At 54.0% G+C, this 22,897-nt stretch overlaps 2 protein-coding genes across 6 annotated transcripts in view; both read left to right on the top strand.

Annotated features, from left to right (window-relative positions):
• The window catches only part of LOC133211429 (peptidyl-prolyl cis-trans isomerase A-like), a 59,951-nt gene that overhangs the window by 21,414 nt on the left and 15,640 nt on the right, over nt 1–22,897 (top strand). The window contains exon 18 of one of the 2 annotated variants that reach the window (XM_061351800.1): nt 18,438–19,423. The exons of the other annotated variant lie outside the window; for it this stretch is intronic. Coding sequence (XP_061207784.1) covers nt 18,438–18,818 — 381 coding nt within the window. The 3' untranslated portion in view covers nt 18,819–19,423. Of the gene's footprint in view, nt 1–18,437; nt 19,424–22,897 lie in introns of those variants that run through there. 2 annotated transcript variants of the gene reach the window in all.
• Nucleotides 1–22,897, top strand: part of OGDH (oxoglutarate dehydrogenase) — a 33,324-nt gene that overhangs the window by 4,129 nt on the left and 6,298 nt on the right. The window contains exons 3-11 of one of the 4 annotated variants that reach the window (XM_061351795.1): nt 6,166–6,354; nt 11,162–11,264; nt 15,853–15,897; nt 18,138–18,253; nt 19,432–19,586; nt 19,888–20,034; nt 20,435–20,525; nt 21,358–21,537; nt 22,578–22,706. In XM_061351795.1, coding sequence (XP_061207779.1) covers nt 6,166–6,354; nt 11,162–11,264; nt 15,853–15,897; nt 18,138–18,253; nt 19,432–19,586; nt 19,888–20,034; nt 20,435–20,525; nt 21,358–21,537; nt 22,578–22,706 — 1,155 coding nt within the window. Of the gene's footprint in view, nt 1–6,165; nt 6,355–10,941; nt 11,033–11,161; nt 11,265–15,852; nt 15,898–18,137; nt 18,254–19,431; nt 19,587–19,887; nt 20,035–20,434; nt 20,526–21,357; nt 21,538–22,577; nt 22,707–22,897 lie in introns of all 4 variants that reach the window. The other 3 variants (XM_061351796.1, XM_061351797.1, XM_061351798.1) reach the window with 3 other exon arrangements.

Genomic DNA, 22,897 nt, shown 5'->3' with positions numbered 1-22,897 from the left:
GGGCCGGATGGTTGTGGATCGTCCTTCTGCCTTGCTTTGCCTGGAAGAAGCATCAGTGGTGCCTTGAAGAGCCAAGAGGAGTGTCTCTGTTCCAGAGGGAATGTCGTGGGCTTGTGGAACGCAGGCAGCATCCTGGATTGCAAGTGGATACAAGGAATGGCTTCTGCTGGGAATCTACCTTTAATGAGCTGCTGCTGCTGCTTCATTTCTTCCAGCTCTGATGGCTCATCACGGGGTTTATGGAGGGGGGGAGACAGGGAGTGTATTCTGCACATCTCCACTGGTTGATTTTGTGTTTCAGGCATGTTTCATGTTTGTTATGTGTTGGGGTGGATGGGCTGTAGCTGTGCTTGCCTTCGAGTTTATGTATGAAGCCAGAGGGCTGACCTGCAGCCTGGGGAGAGGGCACTTGTCTGGTGGCCAGAGGGATTCTGACCAGCTGCTCCTGAACGCAGCATTGTAAAGCTAACCTGGCCATGGGCGGTATGTGCAGAGGGCTGTCTTGGCCTGAGTTACTGAAGCTCCTCCAGTGAGGTGAAGGCTCTTTGGCCTTGAGTCCACAGTTGAGGGCTCAGCTGGGAGGAAGATTTCTGAAACCACACTGTTTTTTCCCCCATCCCCAGTGTTTCACAAGGAAAATGTTCCTCGGGTGACTAAGTCTCAGCATTACCCAGGGGATTTTTAAGACAGTTTCATACATGTCCTGATGTAGAGCAGGGATTTTCTGTATTCAGTAGCGTATGAGAAGTCTGTAGAGCAGGACGCGATGGTTAAATGAGCAGTCAGGGCTGAGTAAGGGATCTCACGCCCCAACGCCTGCATCAGCATTGAGCGTTTTTGATAGCACTGATCCCATGCATCCAAAGTGTGCAGCCTGTGGAGTGCTGTAAAGGTCTTAAGGTAGGGGCAGAGCTGGATTTTCACGAAACGTTGACTTTCTGCTTCTTTGGAGGTAAACGGGCTGCTGAGCCAAGCAATACAAACTTGGAAAGTCCAAAGCTGTTGGTTTGGGTTGTGCCGTTCATCATAGAGTGACTTGAAAGCTACCCAGGCACATGCAGGTGGTGCAACGCCATCGTTCAGAGGCAGGATATTGAATTAAAAGCCTTGAATCAAAGTGCTGTGGAGAGGGTTACATCAGTCGTGTCCCGGCGACAGGCACAGTTGTGCTTTTGGCAGAGAGGCTCCACTGTGATGCCGGCTGTTTGATGTACGGACCTGCCTCAGTCTTGAATGTTCTGAGCAGATGTGCGGGTAAATACCAAGGCTAACTGGGCACCTGGCTGGGAAGTGTACTGGGGTCGTGAGGCCAGGCCTCTGGGAGCTCTTCTGGCCTTGTCACCTCTCTGATGGAGCCCATGTAGCTTCATCAGCTCGTCTGTAGGTGGACAGCGCGTGCAGTGCTGAATAGGGCACCTCATGCACGCTTGGCTGAAGAAGCTGGAGGAGAATTTCAGTTGCAAGGAACCTCTGGAGCCTGTGCCCTGGCATAGGATGCCCTTGGAGGCAGCATCCAGCTTCATGGCTGAAGCAGCTCCCTCGGGCCATTGTGTGGTGGAGTTTTGAGCACCTCCAAGTGTGGAGCTCCCACCACCTCCCCAGTGCCCTGGTCCAGTGTTAATGGTGAAGAACTGCAAATATGTGTTAGTCACCTCTGGAAATCCATGTCCCTTAAAGTGATTGTAAGTGCTCAGAGAGCAGTGCAGGAGCTGACATGAGATTTTTGCCCCCAGTGCTGCTGGGGATGGTTTGTGACAGCAGGAAAACTGGTGTGGAAATGAAATGGGGTCTCACCATCACCAGGAAGTGAAGCTGACACTAGTAATGTAAAAAGCAAGTCCTCTGGGCTGCTTTATAAACAAAATCAAGCTTGCATCCTGCTTGTCAGAAAAGGTGTTGGACCAGGGAGATTTCACCAGGTGCTCTTTGAAGATTGCTTCCAACTCAAACCATTCTGATCCTGTGAAATCCAGCTCCGGGTCCCGAAACTTCTGCTGGGGTTGATACCTGCGTTGGCATGGACTTTGCTGTTGCTCCCTGACGTAGCTGTTATCTCACCTGGGTGTATCCATCCTGGTTCCTGTGACCTTTACCAAGATCCCTTCCCAGCTCCTGGCTTTGCCCCGTTCTCCTCTGGACTTCTCCATGGCTCACTCTGTCCCCACTGGGACGCCAAACTGCTGGCGTGGGGTCAGGGTTGTGGCCAGCCCTGGTCCTGTGTTGGCCCTGGTGTGACGCTGAAGCAGCAGTGGAGTGTGACACCCTTGTCCTTGATAAGCACTGGCCCCCATCCTGTTAGGTGGAGGGTCAGAGCCGGCTGTGGCTTATCTGTTCCCTGCATAGGGCAGGGACCGTCTGCGCCGCCCCATGCTGCTTTTGGCTGGTGAGGGCAAGAGCTTCAGCCGGGTGTGAGAGCTCCAGGCAGGCTGAGCAAAGTGAATTCCCTTCCTCTGTATAGGCACTGATGGTTTAAACTGCAGGGGGTACTTGGGTGCTTGTTTAAAGCAGGAAAGATTAAAACAAGCTGGTTTAGGGTTTTTTGCTGTGTTCAGGCCTTCAGCTAAACTCTGGTTTCTGAGGCTGATGAGCAAGTGCGAGCATCCTGCTGCGGGAGGAGCAGGCGAGGGTGCAGGGATCACTGCTGGAGGGCTGCTTGCTCCTGGGACCACTTCTCAAGGGAGCAGGAGCATCCTCTTCCTGCCCCTGCTGTGCCAGCTCTGGTGCAAGCCTGGATGCTGGCAGTGCTTGGCACAGCCCGTGCTGCTCCTGAAAGGGACGCATCTTTCCCCATAGGTATGTGCATCAAACAGTCTTTAATATGCCAGTGGTTTGATTTTGACACTGAAAGTGGGTTTATGACCACAGCACACCACGTGTGGCCCAGCGTTGATGACACGGTGTCAAGAGCCCACAGGCTGCAGTGGGGCCAGACCCCGGTAGTGCCTTTGCTGTGTCCTTTGCAGTGGGCCCAGCCTGGGTTTGATGGGAGTCTCCTTGAGAGTTTGAGCTGTTTGGGTTCCGATACCTGTCTTCAGAAGCGAGGGCCATGGAAAATTGAAGTTCCTTGGTTGTGTTACAGTCCATACGGGTATGGACAAGGCAGTGTGCAGAGCATGGGGCTCATCAATAGCTGCTTGACCCCCTCCTCAGCACAGCTTCCTTGCTGTGACTTTGGTTCAGGCTTCTCCCAGCCTTAAGCTCTGAACGTTCCTCCTGTTCTCAGTGCTGAAGCAGGATGTGCAGCCTGGTTCATTGCCCATGCAGAGCAGGTCTGGTCAGTGCTCTCTGTCCCCTGGAGTCCATGGCAGCAGAAAGGAGCAGGGACCCATCCTAAGCTGGAGGTAGAGGCCGTGTCTCCCTTGTGCACCTCCCAGCCTGGAGCGGCCCCAGCCCAGTTTGAGGCACCCAGCAGTGAATGGGAAATGTCACCCCTCTGCCCTGGCCGCGTGTGCCAGAGCTCTGAGGAAGCAAGACCCAACGCAGTGGAAGATGCTGGGTTCACTGGTGAGCTGCTCTGGGCTGTCTTGATGGAGAAGCCTGCGGTGAGCTCTGCTCTCAGAACGGAGCTCAGGTTACCTCTAAAGCCTGAACTCCCATCCTGCTGGGAGCGCTGGGCTGGCAAATGCCATGTGCTGTGGCCATGGTGGGATGTGTGGCTGTAGGATGGTCTGAAAATGAGGGCAGTTTGAGCTCTCTTAACCCAAAACGTGTATAACACCCTATACATATATATACAGATATATATGAGCCCAGGAGTGCTCACAGGGCTGCTGTGGGCACAGAGAGGGTTGGAGGGGAATAACCCAATGAGCTTTTTTACTGCTGGGGTAAGGCCTTGATAAAGCTGGGGCTGCTTTGGTACATGAGCTCCAAAGGCACCCGAAACCCCCCCGGGTGGCTCTTGAGTCGTCCTGAGTTCAAAACCACACCAGGGACTTGAAAGCTGATGTTTTCATGGTGCTTATCAGGGCCACAGCCCTCACTGGGTTGGCCTGGAATACTCTGTAATTAGGTTGGGCAATAAAGCATTCAGTGAAAGTGCCCGAACTGACCGAGCTGGTGCCACACCTTGTTTGGAGAGCTTAGAATGGGCTTTTTCTTTCAAAACAGAAGCAAATTGCATCTCCAAGAGGTTTATGTTGAATGTCAGCGGGGGGGAGGTCACAAAAGCCTCCTGAATCCCTCCCTGTCCCCCCTAGCACCAGTGCCAGTGCCCTCCCTGGGCCAGCAGATGCTCTTTCTTGCCTTTTATTCCCCAGTACTAATGTACTGCCTTAAACCCCCTGGCAAAGCAGCAGCCAGATTTGCCTCCCTGTCCCAAGGGCATGGAGCCCATCCTGGTGTGTTTGCCCCTCCTGCCTGCAGGAGCTGATGGCTTTGGGGGCACCTGTGACCCTGGAAAGGGGAAGGTGCTCGGGCTTCTCTTGCCGGGAGTAAGGACCATACAAAAAGCAGCTCTTTTCCTAATGAACCTTCCTTTAACAGCCAGCAATGGGAGCAGGGTCGGGTGTTTTCCGTCTTTGCTTTTTGGGTGGTTTTTTTTCACTCTTTCCTTTTGGGAGCTATTATTTATCAGTTACGGTGCCAAATTATTTTTATGTTCCTTCAGCATGACCTGCTTCTAAATATATTCACCTTGTGCAAGTGTGTGATGGGGTGCCTGGGTAAATCTGGGCTGGAAATAGCTTCCTGGAGCATGTGATGGAGGAAGGGGGAGGGCTGGTTCCTCTGGCAGAGGTCAGGTTTCCAGTCCCTGCCACCCTACCAGGGGTGCAAAAGCTGCTTTTTCTGCCCCAAACTCGCACTGGAGTTGCTCTTGTGGCTCTTTCTGACGTGATTTGAACGTGGTGGGGTTGACAGAGCAGTGCTTCGCCTGTCCCTGCATCATAGAACAGAATCAGTGTGGTTGGAAAAGCCCTTTAAGCTCATCCAGTCCAACCGTTCCCAGCACTGACACGGCCACCACTGACCCATGGCACTGAGGGGGTGTGTGCACACCTGCAGGGACGGTGCCTGCAGCCCTGCCCTGGGCAGCCTGTTCCAATGCCTGAGCACCCTCTGGGGCAGGAATTGTTCCTCGGCTCCATCTAAACCTGCCCTGGTGCAGCTGGAGGCCGGTTCCTCTTGTCCCATCCCTTGTTCCTGGGGAGCAGAGCCCAGCTCCATCCTCTCAGGCACTTGGAGGCAGCCATCAGGTCCCCCCTGAGCCTTCCCTTCTCCATCTGAACCCCCAGGTCCCTCAGCCCTTCCCCATCACCCCTGTGCTCCAGGCCCTGCTCCAGCTCCATTGCCCTTCTCTGGTCCTGCTCCAGCACCATCACTGAGGTTGGTTTGGTGCTCTCTACACATGAGGTTCAGGGCATGCAGGGTGCTGAGACTGGGGGAGAGACCCAGACAGGGTCTGTTTGCTGTAGCTGCGGTCTCAGGTATATGCTGGGACATGAGTGCTCCTTGCCTTGCCCTTGTACTTTGGGATCAGTCATTGGCAGGGGTGAGAGCGTGACAGGAGGATGTGGCTTGGACTTTGCTCTGCTGGTCTCCTCTTTCCCAGGTCTCCTGCTGCCTCTCCCAGTAGACAGGTCAGCTTGGGTTTGGCCTGGGATGGTTCTGGGCTCATCAGGCTGCTGGTTCAGGGCTGGACAGTATGGCATATGCTGGGTCTTGGGCCATTTAGACCATGACAAAGAGGAAGAGGTGTATTTGATTACAGGGGAAAAGCATTTCAGGAAGCACTGTGGGTGTTCAGGGGGCAGCCTCCTGGAAAGCAGGAAACGAGAGCCTGGAGCCAGGCTGGGGCTTGTTGCTCTGAGCAGCAGTTTCAGGAGCCAAGGTGGGTGAAGCGTCACCATGTCCTGTCCCAAGCACTGCTGCTGAGGGAGGAGGGCTCTGGGGATGGTCTCATGCCAAAAGAGATAACCCAGAGGGCTGGGAGGAAGGATAAAGGCATCACTAGAATGGCAGGAGAGCTCTGGTGCTTTCCTGTTGAAGGCAGTGGCTGCCTTCAGCAGCCTCTGTGTGAGCTGGGGTGCAGGGAGGAGGCAGCTCTGTTCCTGGGGGTTTTACTTCCTGCTTTGGCAACAGAGCTGAGACCCTGGGAACCCTGAGTGAGGGGGGTTTGGGTCATGGATAATGACTCTGTCTCCTCTCTTCTTTCTCTTTTCCTAGTCATGGGACATCTTCTTTCGCAACGCCAATGCTGGAGCTGCTCCAGGCACTGCTTACCAAAGCCCCCCTCCACTCAGTGCCAGCCTTTCCACGCTGACCCAGGCCCAGTTCCTGGGTCAGGCACAGCCCAACGTAGATAAACTGGTGGAGGATCATCTTGCAGTACAGTCTCTCATCAGGGCTTATCAGGTAAGGAGGTTGTGTGAGGAGGAGCCTGCCCTGTGTATAGGGGCATGCAGTGGCAGAGGTGCTCTGGGTTAGTGCAGATGATGCGTTTGGCATGGAGAGCATGCTGGAGGCCTGCTGGGCTGCCTGGTTTTTAGGAGGAGTTGCTGATTTGTCTGGGCAGAAGCTTAGCTGGGGCTTTGCTGGACAATAGGAAGATTAAAGCTATTGTCACCCAAACAGAGCAACTAGGGTGCAGGGAAGGGGTCGTCTTGGTGGTTTGCTGGCTTCTGGAATGATGCTCCTGTGCTGTGGGCTCCTGCCATGCTCAGCAGTGGTGTGGGACACCCATCCTGTTCCCCTGGGTTGCTGAAAGAGCTTCTGAGGTCCTAAAATAAAAGTTCAGGAAACATCTCCTTGTGATTTTCAACATGGATGAGAGCTGTGGTGCTGCTGGGCTGCAACTCAGACTGATGCTGCTGATTTCAGCCTTTTGGGAGACACAAGTTTCAAGCAGGAAGGAAACATCTTCCGGCTAGGCGATGGCCAGCAAGTGTTTTAACTCGAGAGAACAGTTCAATGTGTTTCTTCATTTAGAAGTGTGATCCTCTCACCTCTGGTTGCACTCCAGTTTGTCAAGTGTGGGATCTCTCACTGGGGCTTTGACAAGAAGTGAACAAACCCGGGTGCTGTGGAGGATGCCCCGTTCCTGCAAAGGAGCACCTGCTGCAGGTCACGTTCCTGCTCAGATACAAGGAAATCCAGTGCACAGGACCACAGGTTAAGGCAAGAACTGCAGCACTGGGCAAGTCCAGAGGTCTGCCCGGGCTTGGCCCTGCTCTCTGGTTTGAAGGTGCCCGTGCCCTGCCTGCCTCTGGAGCTGAGGAGCTGACCGTCAGTGCTGGGACACTCCCTGCTTTTCCATAGGGAGAGACCTGTTTGTGACAGCCTGCATCTATCCTTGTGACTGGTTCCATGGGAGGTGACCCTGCCAGCTCGCTCCAGCTCGGGTGGATCCTGGTGACCTGGTAGAGGCCATGCAGCTCTCACTGGTGGAACAAGCGAGCAGATGCCAAGTTCAGACAACTGGATGGAGCAGCTCAAGTCAGCAATTTGAACACAAACCCCGTAACCATTTCTGCATTCCCATCACTTCCTCAGTCTCTTGAGTGGCAGCACTGGGACATGATTGGATATGTTTTTCTAAGCTCTCTTCAGTGGGAAATGCAGCTCCCTTCCTACTCTGGTATCACTGTGGCAGCCCCTGTGGTGCAGTGGGGAAGTTCAGTGCAGTGTATGGAGGTATGAAAGAGTAGGAAGGCAGGAGGAAGTGCTACCTGTGATGGGGAGCATAGTTAAAACAGCAGGCCATTACTTCTTAATTGGATGAGCTGGATCCATCCTCTCCATGCTGGCTGTAGCCAGCTCTCCTGTTTGGGTCATTGGAGGGTACAGTTTGTTTTTCTTCCTTTGTTGTCCAGTGTACCTGAGGAAACCCTTCCTGTTACTCTTCATGTCCTTAGCCAAGTTCAGCTCCAGCTGCTCCTTGGTTTTCCTGAACCAATCCCTGCCCTCTCAGGCCATATCCCTGTAATCTCCCTAAGATGTGCATCGCTGCCTCCACTGCCCATGCATCTTCCTGTTGGGTTTTAGTTCGGCTTCACTTAGCTGGCCTCCTGCCTCCCCTGGCCAGCTTCTTGCATGTCAGAACTGGGAGCTCTTGCACCCTAAGAACTATGTCACTCTCACTCCTTTGCCTCTGAGGGCAGTGTCCCAAGGGATCCCATGCACTAGCACCAGCTGCAGGTTCACCTTCCTAAGGGTTAGGGTCCTGACTGTACCTGTCCTATACCCCTCAAGATTGAGAGTTCCACCAGGGTGGGATCGCTGCAGCCTGGGCTACCCCTGGTTTTGCTCACTAATGCAGAAGAACTCATTGGAGAGGTCAACAAGTCCAGCAGTGCCTCTCCCCTGGTCGGGCTCTCCAGCATCTCTACTGAGAAACTGCCCTCAGCCCTCTCCAGTAGTTTCCTGCATTGCTTTTCTGTCAGATGTGTGGGTGGTTGGAGTCCCCAGTCAGGGTCAGAGCCTGCAAGTGTGATGCTTCCTGCAGGTATCTGCTGTGTGCTTGTTTTGGGTTGGGGACTAAGAGGCTTACGTTGCATGTGGAGAATAACAACCAGCATGGCTCCTAGGGGGGAAAAGACCTTCTCCTTGCCATCACACCAATCTGAGGGTTTGTTGTGCACCTGCAAACGGCTGAGCCGACCTCAGAGCCACTGGGTACCCCGAGCTCAAAGCTCTTTGCTGGATAAAGTGCCCTCCTGGTCCTGGTGAGAGCATCCTGGCCATGGGAAACAATGCGCTGAGCATGTGTCCTGCCAGCTGCGAGATGATGGGCCAGCCCCATGCTTTGTTGCAAGGCAGACAAGCAAACAGTTCTCAGACAAAGCTGGCCTAGAAGGGGAGCTTCCCATGCGGCCAGCAGTGCTCAGGGGCACGTTGTCATCTGGCCCTGCAGGGGATCAGTGCTTTCTTAGCAGTTTGCCTTAATGCCAGCGGCTACTTTCAGGCTCTGGCTGGTAAAACCACAAAAATCCTTTCCTAAAACCCTCTGGGGATACTGTGGATAGCAATGCCTCTGTGGTAAAGAAAGTCAGATCAGTATGCGTGGTTTGTACTGGAGGTTTAGTAATCCTCTTGCATGCAAGTGCCTGTTCTTGATGGCTGGAAGCATCGTACCCACAGTGTAAGGGCAGCACAGTCGTGCTTCCTGTCCCACTCCCAGCTGAGCTGAGCCTGAAGCTTCCAGAGCAGGAGCTGTCAAGAAATAAGCTGTGACATGCCAACTGGAGAGGGCTGCTGCCGAGGTAAATGGAGTTTGCCCCGTGAGATGTGCTGAGGTCCATTTGCGGGCACTTCCTCTTGTGAAAGGAAAAGCAAAACTCCTTACCTCTGTTTCTGCTGATGTGAATTCAGACCCAGGTGGTGACTCCTGGCCTGGCTGCTGCCACCAGGAGCCATTGAGGCTCTCCTGCTGCCAGAGCAATTTCATAGAATCATAGAGTAGTTAGGGTTGGAAAGGACCTTAAGATCATCAAGTTCCAACCCCCCTGCCATGGGCAGGGACACCTCACTCTAAACCATCTCACCCAAGGGCTCGTCCAACCTGGCCTTGAACACTGCCAGGGATGGAGCATTCACAACCTCCCTGGGCACCCATTCCAGTGCCTCACCACCCTCACAGGAAAGAATTTCCTCCTTATATCCAATCTAAACTTCCCCTGTTTCAGTTTTAACCCATTACCCCTTGTCCTGTCACTACAGTCCCTAATGAAGAGTCCATCCCCAGCATCCCTATAGGCCCCTTCAGACACTGGAAGCTGCTCTGAGGTCTCCACGCAGCTTCTCTTCTCCAGGCTCAACAGCCCCAATGTTCTCAGCCTGGCTCCATACAGGAGCTGCTCCAGCCCCTGAGCATCCTCGTGGCCTCCTCTGGACTTGTTCCAACAGTTCCATGTCCTTTTTATGTTGAGGACACCAGAACTGCACACAATGCTCCAAGTGAGGTCTCACGAGAGCAAAGGGGCAGGATCACCTCCTCCGACCTGCTGGTCACACTCCTTTGGATGCAGCCCAGGATACGGCTGCTTTCTGGGCTGCAAGCACACACTGAAGCCGGCTCATGTTCATTTTCTTATCAACCAGCACCCCCAAGTCCTTCTCCTTGGGCTGCTCTGAATCTCTTCTCTGCCCAGCCTGTAGCTGTGTCTGGGATTGCTCCCACCCAGGTGTACGACCTTACAATGGCATGGTTAAACTCCATAAGGTTGGCATCAGCCCACCTCACAAGCGTGTCAAGGTCCCTCTGGATGGCATTCCTTCCCTCCAGCGGATCAACCGAACCACACAGCTTGGTGTCATTGGCAAACTTGCTGAGGGCGCACTCAATCCCACTGTCCATGTCAGCGACGAAGGTGTTGAACAGGACTGGTCCCAACACCGATCCCTGAGGGACACCACTCGTTACTGGTCTGGTATTTCTGCACCTGCCACTTCCCAGTGGAGTGCTCCTGGTCCTGCCCTAGGGTCCTCTCTCCAAAAGGGTGCTGTGAGCTGCTGGCCTCCAGCAGCACAGACAGGCACATGTGCTTCAGGCATCTTTCTGGAGCTACTGCTGCTGCTGGCAATACTGGTTTCCTCTGCCGTGTTGGCAAGAGAGCACCTCGATCTGCCAACATCTGGAAGATGGACTCTGCAGTTGCTATGATGTTCAGGAAGAAACCACTGGTGTGGAGTTACTGCATCTGTAGAGAGGAGGTGCTCAGCTTGGACACAGGAAGAGTGGTGGGAGACCCCTGGACCTCAGGTCTGGAAGGTCTCTGCTGTGGAGGAGATCGCCTTCCCCATGGCTTCCTTGAAACTGGTGGTACCCACACCTATGTGCTGCTGTTGAAAGTAAACCAAGCTTCTCCAGGCTTTAGTTGCAGCCAGACGTTGGGGTGGCTCTGCAGCAAACCTAGAGGGAAACTGCATGCCTTTTACTTGTATTGTAAGGCACGTTTCTGCAATTAACGTGTGTTAATGACTAATCTGTGTTGTTGCTTCCAGGTCAGGGGTCATCACATTGCAAAGCTTGATCCTCTTGGCATTAGTTGTGTAAATTTTGATGATGCGCCAGTAACTGTTTCTTCAAACGTTGGTGAGAATTACTCTGCAAATTTGTTCTAATGTAATTTAACTTTTTTACCCCTCCCCTCTTTTGTTTTTCTTCCTTTCCCCTCTCCCTCTTGGTACCTGTTCTCCTTTCCATTCCTGGCTCATTTCATAGATTCGAGGGCATCATGTAGCACAACTCGACCCACTGGGCATCTTGGATGCAGATCTGGACTCCTCCCTTCCAGCTGATATTATCACATCCACAGACAAATTGGGTGAGGGCTTTGAGAGCAGTTAGTGCTGCATTGCTTGAGCTCCTCTCTCTTTCATAGCTTTGTAGGTAGATTGCTTCATGAGTAAGGGGGGAAAGTTCTTAAGTTTCCTTAGTAATGATCACTCTAAATTTGTAGTCCCTCGGCTGCTGTGGAGCAGTTCTGCCCCCATCCGGCCGCCCTGCCAAACGGCTCCCGTGCCAAAACGCTGTTGCTCGGCTCATGTTCCTCCTCCAGTGGGTGCCAATTAACTGTCATTGAACTCACTCCTCCAGGAGTGGGATCCATTGCATCCCCTGGAAATGCCACAGAGAGGCTTTGTGCTGGTGAGAGCTGGAGGTCTGTTCCCTCAGCTCCTTGCTGCTCTTAGGGGCCCTGCGAGCCAGGGGAATGGGCTGGCTTTGTCTCCCTGGGGCTGAGAAGCGCCTCTTGGTGTGCCCCTGCAGCGATGCCTTGCCCTCCTTCACTCCCAGCTTGCCACAGCATCTGTAAATCCTGCAATTGCCCCCTTTTTCCAAGACTGAGTGATCATAACGAGGAAGCTTTGGGATGCGTTCCCATCCGAGTAGAGAGGGGGAGATCCCGATGCCTTTGAGCGAAAGATGTATGAGTGTTGCACAGAAACGCGTGTGGTGCCTAGAGTTTGGAATCCTAATCTGGAAGTGCTTAAACTCGGAGCCTTTCAATGTGCTTTACATTTGATCTCTGTAGTACGCTGCTGTTCTTTTAGCTAGAGCGAGGTTGTGGCGCTGAGCTCTGTCACCTTGCTGGTGCTTCCCAGGGGTCATCACCCTGGCACTACAAGCGCTCGAGAGGCATGCTTCTAACTTAGAGTAGAGTAGCAGTAATGACTACTAACCTCGCACAACTGAAACAGCCGATCAGAGCGCACGGTGCATGTAAACCACCTTGATTCCTTGTTCAGCTGCCAGCACAGGGACACCAGCCCTGGACCTGCTGGACCTTCCTGCAGGATTACATGTGCTGCGAGTGGGAGGCAAAAAGTAGGTTTTGGTTGTCCCAGCTTGATGGGTGATGGGGAAGCTGCTTCATCCTCATGTCTGGATTTGTGACGTGCTTGTCCCAGGGACCAAGCTCTGGCTGCGCCTCAGGAGCTGCTGGCTCTGAGCTGGAGCAAGCCCTATGCCTGTGAGATCTTGGTTGGAAGAGTGGGGGGAGATGATGGCCATGAACTCAGGTGCAGGAGAGGGCACAAGTACTTGTAGTTGGCACTGCAGGGGGAGCAGAGAGATGTTTGCAGGTGGCTTTGAAGCCGTTCCCAGTGGCTGGTCAGAGGAAAGAATGAGGAGAGTCTTTTCTGGCTCATGGCTTTTGGCCTATGCAGTGGGTGCTACAGTCCTGAAGCAGAGCAGCAGAGGAGAGCTCTGAAGCCCTGTGCCTGGTGGATATGTTTTCCTTTTGAGAGGAGGGTCTGCATGAAACCCAGAGCTGGACAGCTGCAGGTTGTTGCAGCAACTTCTCCCTCATGAGAAAAGGGACCCTCAGGGTGTTCTCAGGAGAGTGCAGGAGAAGGGGAGAATCCCTTCCCTCAACCTGCTGCTCACACTCTGGGGATGCAACCCAGCACATGGGGGGGGGGGTTTCTGAGCTGCAAGTGCACACTGACAGCTCATGTACAATCTGTCACCCACCAGCATCTCCAGGTCCTTCTCTACAAGGCTGACCTCCACCCATCCCTCCATCCATCCATCCCTCCATCCATCCCTCCATCCATCCCTCCATCCATCCCTCCATCCATCCATCCATCCATCCATCCATCCATCCATCCCTCCATCCCTCCATCCCTCCATCCATCCCTCCATCCCTCCATCCATCCCTCCATCCCTCCATCCATCCCTCCATCCATCCATCCATCCATCCATCCATCCCTCCATCCCTCCATCCATCCCTCCATCCCTCCATCCATCCCTCCATCCCTCCATCCATCCCTCCATCCATCCATCCATCCCTCCATCCCTCCCTCCATCCATCCCCCAGTCTGTGCTGGGACTAGGGATTGTCCCAACCCTTGCACTTGACCTTGTTGGACTTCACAGGGGCCATGGACTTCAACAGGCGCTCACTCCTCCAGCCTGTCCTGGTCCTATGGAAGGCATCCTTTTGCTCTAGTGTATTAACTGCACCACTCAGCTTAGTGTCACCTGCAGCCTGGTTGAGGTGCTCTCGATCTCACTGTCCATGCCACTGATGAAGATATTAAACTGCATTGGTCCCATTACGGACCCTTGGGGGACACTACTCCTTACTGCTTTCCACTTCGATGTTGAACTTATGGGGCTGCTTCAGTAGGGAAAGTCACTTCACATGACTTTCCTTCTGCTTTGTCCATGTGGTTCCTCTGAAGCAGGGTGTGCTCCAGCAGCATCTTGGCTTCAGAGGAAGAGCCCGGGGCCCAAAGCAACCCAAGTGCAGGTCCTCCTGCGCAGCCCCAGCTGCAGAGCTGGGCTCAAGCATCACTGCAGCTGGAACAGGATCTGGGTGACGTGGAATGAGCTCCACTTCTCCTGCTCCCCCAGGGTGAGTGGTCATGAGACCAGCAGTGTGACTCAGCCCAGCTCACCAGGGTGGGAGGTGTTCAGGCATGGCCTGTGTGTAGGGTCGGCTGGAAGAGAATCTCAGTCTGTGATCAGTGTGTCTGAGCCAGGCATAAAGTTTAATTCCTGTTTCTTTATGGCTTCCATACTAACATACCTGTCACTGCTGTTCCTGGTGTTGATTTAGTTACCAGGAATCCATGAATTCATAGGAAATAATGAGCGCTGGGAGCAAGCTGTGCTGGTATCAGTCTCTAGCTCATGTTGGGGTTATGTCCCATGGTAAGACCCCATACTCAGATGGCTGCATCTAATCAAAGGAGGCTTTATTACATGTTGGGGTTATGTCCCATGGTAAGACCCCATACTCAGATGGCTGCATCTAATCAAAGGAGGCTTTATTATCTTGCTGTAAGTATGATTTACACTGAATAGACTTTCCCCTGGTGTCCTTATCTCGGAAAACCTCAACTGATCAATCTTAAAATACAGTTTGGCAAACATAGCTTGCAACCAGTGCTCAGCAGGAGGGGAGGAAAGCGGTGCTGGTGCAGAGTGTGGGCACAGCTCCAGCCAGCCCAACATTGGGTATTGCTGGCGTGTGGCAGAGAAAGCCGATTTCTAGCAGATCCTTCTGGCTGTTTTTTCCTTTGAAAGAGCATTTCTTAACACTTGACAGAGCAGTTAATAACAGGAGTGGTTTTGAAACTTGGAAATAATCTTGTTTCTGAGCAGTGAAATCCTTAAAGGTCAGCTTTTGTGGTGTGAGCTCTCCTGCCAACAGCCTAAACCATGGCCAGGCAGTGCTGTGACTCAAAGGAGCTGCATGATTAATCTCAGAAATTGATCTTTCTTCTCAATTGCCTTTTGTTTAGCAACTGGTTTGTGTCCGGTTTCAAGCTCTCTTTGGACTCAGCAGTGAGCTTTGGAGGAAATGTAAGGGAGAGGAAAAGAAAGGTGGACTGGGGTACTTGGCCTGAGGAGTGGTGGGGCTGGAGCCACCAAATTGCTCTTTCTCTTGTCTTTTCTGTTTAAAACCCAAAGTAATCTCATCCTGGTCTTCTGCAGCTGATCTGGCATGGTAAGTGGTGCGAAACAAGGAGGAGATGACTGCAGGAGCTTGATGTGACCTGTCCAAGGAAAGAACACCTTACCATGCTGAAATGCAGGTGGTGCTTGGGAAGCGGCGTGTGTCTGGGTGTCCGGCCATGGAAGGCAGCTGCTCCTGCCTCTTGCCCAGGGGGATTGATGGAAATTGTCCTCCAGCTGGGGAGGAGCTGGGCAAGCCCCTGCAGGAGCTTTGCTGGGAGCGCTGCCATCTGCACTGACCAGTCCTGTGACCTTGCTCACCAAAGGCCTCACCTGAACATGGAATTTTCCCCTCCGACCAAAGGGGGAGTGTGCTCAGAGCCCTTCTTGTAACTCGGGTGAGACTGAGGCACGTGGGTCACCCATGCTCTCTGCAGATGGCACCCTCAGGAAACACAGTGTGCTGTGTGCCTGCCTCCTGTGCCGCTGGTCTTCCTCCTGAACACCCTGATCCTCTTCCTGATCTCCCCTCCTGATGCAGGGATCCAAGGAGGCAGCAGAGCCTCCTTGGGTTGTTCTTGAAACCCTCCTTGGAGCAGATGCTGGTGGGAGGCAGCCCATGCGCTGCAGAAGATGATGCTCCCCTGGGTGCAGCTTGGCAGAAGGATGTTTTGATGGTAGGAGGTGGAGATGCTGTGACGGGCAGGAGGAGATGAGATCTCAAACCATGCAGCTCAACTGCTCTCCAGTGTCTGATGCCCGCTTTTCCCTCTCTGCTCCTCCCTCCTCTTGCCAGACTTTCCGCAGGGATTTCTTTCTCCGCCTAGCTCATAGTCATCCTCATCCCAACCTTTTGCCTCTCTTGGTTTTTGACTGTATTTGAAACACTGTAATTTGTTGACTTGTGCTTTCCATGACTAGTTTTCACAGTTCTAGGGTTTTTTACTAACTTTGACTGCGTCTCTCTATCTTCTCCCTTTCTGCACCCCCCTCCCTGCCCACCCCAGACCTCGCAGTGTTCAAGGAGCGGCTGAGAGTGTTAACAGTAGGAGGTATGCAATTAATGAGCCTTTAACCCTCTGGAGTGCAGGACTCTCTTTGAATAGGTTATTCTGGGCATGAACCAAGCCGGTGACCGGACCCCTCCTGTCTCGCACCACTCTTGAGTTTTGGAATGTGTTTTTCATTTGTCCCGCTACAAGCCATGATGTAGGTGCTTGGTTAGTGATGCTTCACCTGTAGAGACCCCGACAGAGCCCCTCGCTGGCCTTTCCCATGCTGTGTTTGCATGCTTGGCTTGGTAGAGAACACATCTTGGTGTGTCCTGAGCCTTCCCCCCCATGTGGTGGTATTGCTGCATATAGAAACAGAGTGCTGTCAGGAAAGCTGTCAGGCTGCAGTAAAGCAGAAGCAGAGATGCTCAGAACCCTGAAAACTCCTTGTAAAATCTGATACCCCCCAAAGCGTGCCTGAGTCTTCAGACTGGCATGGCAGAGGCAGCTGAACCCTGTGCCTTGGCGCTGGGAGCCACAGCAAAGTCCTGAGGCTTCCCTGAAACCTCCACCAAGCCGTTGAGCTGGGATGCGCCGTGCTAATGCTGCCTCTCTGCAGGACTTGTTTGGGTTGGAACTGCAGAGAAGTCCTGGAGACATGGGGCCAATCACTCAGCTCCTGCCACTGCAGTTCAGTGCTCCCAGGCACAGCTCCAGAGCTGAGCCCCCCAGGGCGTGCTTTAATTCCTTCCCCTGTGACTAGCAGCATGCAGGAGGGTGATACTGGGCAAAGGACGGATGGATGGATGGATGGATGGCAGCGGCAACCAGGGGGACCTCCACTCCAGGCTTGCCATGGCTGTTCCCAGGCTCGAGCAAGCACCATCCTCCAGGCTGCACAGGGACAGGACATGGACAGCTCCATCTCCAGCTCATCCATTTTTGACAGAGAGCAAGGGACAGAGTCTTTTAAGATTAAGTTCAAGGAGGGCCAGTTCTGGAGGGGCCAGGTTTTGCCTCCCTTTGCCCAGAGGAAGGTGGGTTCTGCTGCCCTTCAGTGTTTAAGGGCTGGTATCCCCTGTACGCTCCCTTAAAGAGACCCCAGCTGGGGCATTGGGCTGGTTTAGGGGGGCTGGAGGAGCAGTGGTAGCTGCCTCGTCTGTGGCTCCTGCCTTGGGTTAGGAAACGCCTTGCGCCCTGCCTCCACTGAGAGTTTGGGAGGGATGAACAGGAGCCCAAGAGGCAGCTCTGTGCATCCGCCCCCCTTCCAGCCAAGCTCCTGCTGCAGGAGGCTCTTGGGGCTCCTCAGTCTGCTCCCCAGCTCTACTTTTGCCTCCCTGCATCGGTTCAGTGAGGTCCTGGTCCCTCCTCCTCTATGCCTCAGCTTCCCCAGAGACAATCCTGAGTGCTGGTGGGTGCTAAAGCACCTCCAATGGCTCTGGGGGACCCTGGAGCTGTGCCGGACCCTGCCAGGGACCAACTGTGGGTGATGGTGGTGGGGCTCATCTGCAGCTCCAAACCCTGACGTTGCGCTCTGAGCCCTGCTCCAGGCACAGCCCAGCTCCCACAGGGCCGTGTGCCGTGAGCAGGAGCTGCCTATGAACCACAAGGTGCCAACACCAAAAAGGATGGGGTTTGCTGAACAGAGCTAGGTTAAACCCCTAATTAAAAGGCTGTTAATTGGGGTGAAGGAGTATTTGGGCAGCAGAATGCCTGCGGGGCCGGCTGGCTGCCCTGCTCCCAGTGAGCTATTCAGGAGAGTCCGTTGCAGAGCCCTGATGCCGTGTTCTTTCTCTTGCTTCTCTTTCTCTCCCTCTTTGGGGTTTGTCTGTTTTAACTGTTTCCTTCTCCATGTGGACTCTTCCTTTTTAATCCCCACCACGTGGCGACACCTCTGTTGTGTTTGGTGCCTCCTCAAATCCTGTTTCTTTTCTTTGCCCCTCTGTTATAATTTGTGGTGTATTTTTTCTGTTCTTGGGGCTACAAAACTTCCTGACTCTCACCCTGGATTTTAATTGCTGATTTACATGCATATATATATATTGCTTTGTGTTTTGTTTCATGCATTACCTTTCATAATAATTTTGTGGTTCTGTGCTTAATGTCTTTTGGTTTAATTACGGCTTTTTATCCATATAAACCTCCTTCATGCTTATTTTTGGTTTTATGCTGCTTTTTTTTTTTGCCCCTTCCCCACCTCTCCCAATTGCACCCGGTACCTGCGTGATGGTGTCCCCCCATCCCCCTTCCTTCCTTCTCTCTCTTGCTTTTGCTTGTCCCACCCATGGAAAACCCTGCAGGCTTTTACGGGCTGGATGAATCCGACCTGGACAAGGTATTCCACCTGCCCACAACCACTTTCATCGGGGGAAATGAATCGGCTCTTCCACTGCGGGAAATCATCCGTCGGCTGGAGGTGAGGGGGCCGGGGGGGCTGTGTGGGGCCTGTGTGCACCAGGGGCAGAGCAGTTGCTTTTTGACGGTCCTGGGCCCTGCTGCTCAGCCTGTGTGTCCCACTTGGCTCATGTTGAGCTTTGCAGTTGGGAGCTGTTCCTCAGCTGCCCCCTGTTACCTGCTCATCTGTGCACAATCACCTGCAGCTTCGTGCTGCACTGGGGCCACACGTTTGGTCTGCCCAAGGTGGAGCAAAGCCCAGGACACTCAATACTGCACTTTCTGGAAACCTCTCCAGCGATGTTTTCCAGTTGAACACAGCAAATGGTGCTGGGAGAGCACCGAAGCAGCTGGAAGCAGGGATACTCCCCTCCATATGCTGCAGTAGTTCTGCTGCCCTGCATGGTGGCTCCTTGGAGGGGCTTGGGGCAGGAGCAACTCCACCCTGGTGCTGGGGCTTCCAGCTCTTGCAGCCAGTTTGCCCTTTCTTTCCACATTCCATAGCCTGCTCTGACAGGTCTGCAAGCACAGACTGCTCCCAGACGAGCTGCAGGCTTACTCACGTAGTCTCTGCTGAGACAGGTTGACCTTGGGAGAAGGAAAGCTGCATCAACATGTTAGATAAGCTACAAGAACAGGCTCCTTATTTGTTGGGGGAGGTTTTGCTGATTCTGTTCCTGCCGTATGAATTGAGGTTCTGGACCTGGTTATAGCTGATGCTACTGAGAAGGAAAAATCTCACTTCTGATATGGATGTAAAGGACCTGAGGGTCTGATCCTGGGTCCCCTGGGGAAAGGGAATGAAACATTTTGATGCTGGGTCATGTGCAAGGTCCGAGCAGCCCCACAGAACCCCAGGATGTCCCCTGCAGCATCCCTCTTTCTGGGAAAACAGCTCAAAGCAGGCTCCCCAAACAGGGCTAGCACAGTGCTGGCTGCTGGGCACAGCTTGAGGGTCCCCCCGGCTGCTGTCCCAGGCAGCACTCACTGGTGTTGGGGCAGCTCCGTGTGGATGCAGGCAGAGGGTTCGTGTCCCCACCGGTGCAGGAGGCTTTGTCTTGCTGAAAGGTTAAGGAGTGGAATGAAGGAGCCCGTGGCCCCGTGGCTTGATGCAATGCCCCACTGCCTGTTTTCACAGGGGGTGAGTTGGCACTAAAGCTCTGGCTGTTCTCTCACAGCCCTTCTCCTTCTGTGGCGCAGATGGCCTACTGCCAGCACATTGGCGTGGAGTTCATGTTTATCAACGACCTGGAGCAGTGCCAGTGGATCCGGCGGAAGTTTGAGACTCCGGGCATCATGCAGTTCACCAACGAGGAGAAGCGCACGCTGCTGGCCAGGCTGGTCCGCTCCACCAGGTACCCTGGGCAGGGGGGGGGCTTCACCTTCTCTTTCTCTTCCCTTGCTCCCAGCTGGAGCAATGTGGTCACTGCCTGAGTCACGTCGTGACGTTGCCTGTCGTGGTTGGGGATGACGGCAGTGAGCTGCTGGGGCTGGCAGGCTGACCCTGAAAGAAAAGGTCTAAAAATAAGGTTTAAATGCAGCACAGGATGCGGGGATGGGCAGGTCTGCTTAAGCATCACTTGGTGCAGCCCCTGTCCTTCCTCTGGTGTCTGCCCTGTAGCCCTGGCACTGAACTCTCTGTCCCTTTGCCTCCAGGTTTGAGGAGTTCCTCCATCGGAAATGGTCTTCAGAGAAGCGTTTTGGCCTGGAGGGCTGTGAAGTGCTGATCCCAGCCTTAAAGACCATTATTGATAAGTCGAGTGAGAAGGGAGTGGATTATGTTATCATGGGGATGCCCCACAGGTAACCCTGCCTTTCTTCACGGCTGTGCTTGAGGCACTGAAGAGGGGGCTGCTGCCAGGGTTCGGTACTGGGGGGCACACTGGTTTCTGCCATTACTGAACTGGTCTTGCTGGTGGTGAACCTTAGCTGGGGAGCTCAGGCCTTGACTGCTCTCTGCTCATTGTGGTGTTTTCAGCTTCAGCTCGTTTATCACCTCCTCTGGAGGGGGGTGGTGGCTCGAGCAGCAGCACTGTGTGCATGCAGTGTTTGGTAGCTGGTCCAGCCCTGAGCTGAGGTGTCTGCAGTCCCCTCCTCGGGTGACCCTAGAACCGTGACACAGCCTCTGTGTGATGACACATCACTGTCAGCACTCGGTACCGGGCTGGCACTGCTGGTTGCCAACAGCGCTCTTCTTTGTCAGGGGCCGCCTCAATGTTCTTGCCAATGTGATCCGGAAGGAGCTGGAGCAGATCTTCTGCCAGTTCGACTCCAAGCTGGAAGCTGCTGATGAGGTGAGTTTCCTCTGCCCATAGGGATTTGCTGCCGCCTGGCCCCGTGTGGTCCCCAGGGGCTGTGGCTGCAGAGTGAGCTGGATTGTCAGTGCCAGTGCTGGTCTGTCCTTTGCCTGTCCTGGGGGTGAGGTGTGCCCTGGCTGCTGCTGGTGCCTCCAGCAGCTCTCCATAGGCATAAAGCAGTGCAACAAGATGAGGGGAAGGTGGCCAGGAGCAGAGGCTGGCTTGTACCCTTGGGCCCTAAAGCAGCTCCAAAAGCCCTGATGCTCAAATCACTTGTGCTGCAGGGTCTGTGACTGCAGTGCATGCATATTCCAAAGCTTGCAGCATTGTAAGCTGGGATGATTTGGCTTTTGGAGAGCTGGCCTGAGCTGACTTTACCCTGCTGTGCCCTTCAGGTGGGGTTTTGAGGTGAGAAAGCAGCAGCCTGGGGTGTCGAGGTGCCTTGACTGGGAACAGCAGCAGTACTGTGAGTGGTACCAGTGATGGCTGTACTGCCGCAGTGTGGGGCAGAGCTGGGAGGAGAGTTACCAGTTTTCCAGCATCATCCCCAATGCACCACACTCCTTGCCCTGTACCTTTGACCTCACCTAGATAGGCTTGATGCGTATCTGAGGTTTGTTGGTGGTCTGCCACCTGGAATGAGCTCCTTGTGCTTTGCTGGGTGCCAGGTCAGCTCCTGAAGTGAGTGCCTGCTGCTTCCTGCCAGGACCTCCAGGAAAGGTGCCCTTTTTCCAGCCCCTGGGATCAGTGCTGCTCTGCCTGAGGTCTCCCTCCATGCCCCAAAAGCCACTTATGTTCCTGGGGGTGACTCTCCTCTCCTGTCCATCAGGGCTCTGGTGATGTGAAGTACCACCTGGGAATGTACCACCGTCGGATTAACCGCGTCACTGACAGGAACATTACCCTTTCCTTGGTGGCCAATCCTTCTCACCTGGAAGCAGCTGATCCCGTTGTTCAAGGCAAGACTAAAGCAGAGCAGTTTTACTGTGGGGACACGGAAGGCAAGAAGGTGAGCGGTGCTGAAGCACCCGCAGTGAAGTTGCCTGGGCTGGATGGGGTTTGGTGGGAGGCAGGCTGGAGGGAAAGGGAGAAAAACCCGGCTGGGTTTGGTTGCTGTGCCCCTTCCCCTGCCATCACCTTGACTTTGCTCCCCCATCCTTCCCCACTGTCTTGGGGGATAACTTTGGTAAGGGCTCACCCATCCTGAGCTTCCATTGCCGTGCTGAACCCAGCTCTGCTGCGGGGAGCAGCAAACGCCCAAACCCGTGGTTGGAAAACGGAAATGAGAGCTGTGTCCAAAAGGCAACCTGAGCATCACAGCCTGGGGGACTCTGCAGTAGGAACCTCAAGCTGAAAGATCTCAGTGTGACCAGGGATAACCATGCATTCCTGAGGCTGGGGAAGCTGGTGCTGGCAGCAGGAGGCAGCTCTCTGCACCCAGGGAATGGGATGTGGGAGGGGGGTTTATTTGTGGTCTGATTCATCACAGACCTGTCTCCAGCACCAAGAAGTGGAAAGGTGAGATCCAAAGAGCTTCCCTTCCTCCTGCACCCCAAGGACTGGATATAAATAGACAAGTTCTGTCCTCCTCTGGCAGGCAGTGTCCTCAGCCAGCCTCTGGGTACCAGAGCAAAAGTAATGTCACTGAACTGGAGTAAGCCATTGCCCAAATGGCTTCTGCACAAAGCTCTTCTGGGGTTAAAGCATGGGGAAAAGAGGCAATTTTTGTGTTTTACCCTCAGTTAAAGGCTTTGCTTTGAGCTGTGTGTTTGGGAATGGGATGCGCCTCCCAGCCCCTGCGTATCGGGTGCTGTCCCCCAAGTGTGTTACTCTTGTTCGGGGGGGAGCTGGTGGCCACAGCCTGCTCCTGTGGCTGCGCCAACCACAGCTGGTTCCACTCCCATCCCCTGAGAAAGTGTTGGATGCATTGATGAGCTGTTCTGTGGCCTTCCTGGGATGCTGAAGGCACACGGGGATGAGACTTGTTCCCTTTCCTGGTGGCTGCCCTGGCAGAGCCCCTGCTGACTGCTGTGGCTTCGTATCTCCCAGGTGATGTCCATCCTCCTGCATGGGGATGCTGCATTTGCCGGGCAGGGCATCGTGTATGAGACGTTCCACCTGAGTGACCTGCCCTCCTACACCACGCATGGCACTGTCCACGTTGTGGTCAACAACCAGGTGAGGAGCAAAGCCCTGTGTTCATGGGGTGCCTTGCAGGCCAGGCTCTGCAGGCTCAGCTCTGGGTGGCGGCTGGCAGCAGGCAGTAGCTGTTTCCCAGCCAACATTCCTGGCGTGAGCTGTAATCCTGGGATCAGCAAGGGGCACGTTAAACCCAGCTGCTCCACAGTAGCGGCCTGTGCGTCCAGCCT

Source organism: Neopsephotus bourkii, unplaced genomic scaffold (genome assembly GCF_033783945.1).
Source record: "Neopsephotus bourkii isolate Nb327-2 ecotype Australia unplaced genomic scaffold, CSIRO-AGI_Nbou_v1 NB_610, whole genome shotgun sequence".
Classification (NCBI taxonomy): Eukaryota; Metazoa; Chordata; class Aves; order Psittaciformes; family Psittacidae; genus Neopsephotus; species Neopsephotus bourkii.
Note: the sequence above shows the minus strand (reverse complement) of the source record. Positions and strands in the feature narration are given on the sequence as shown.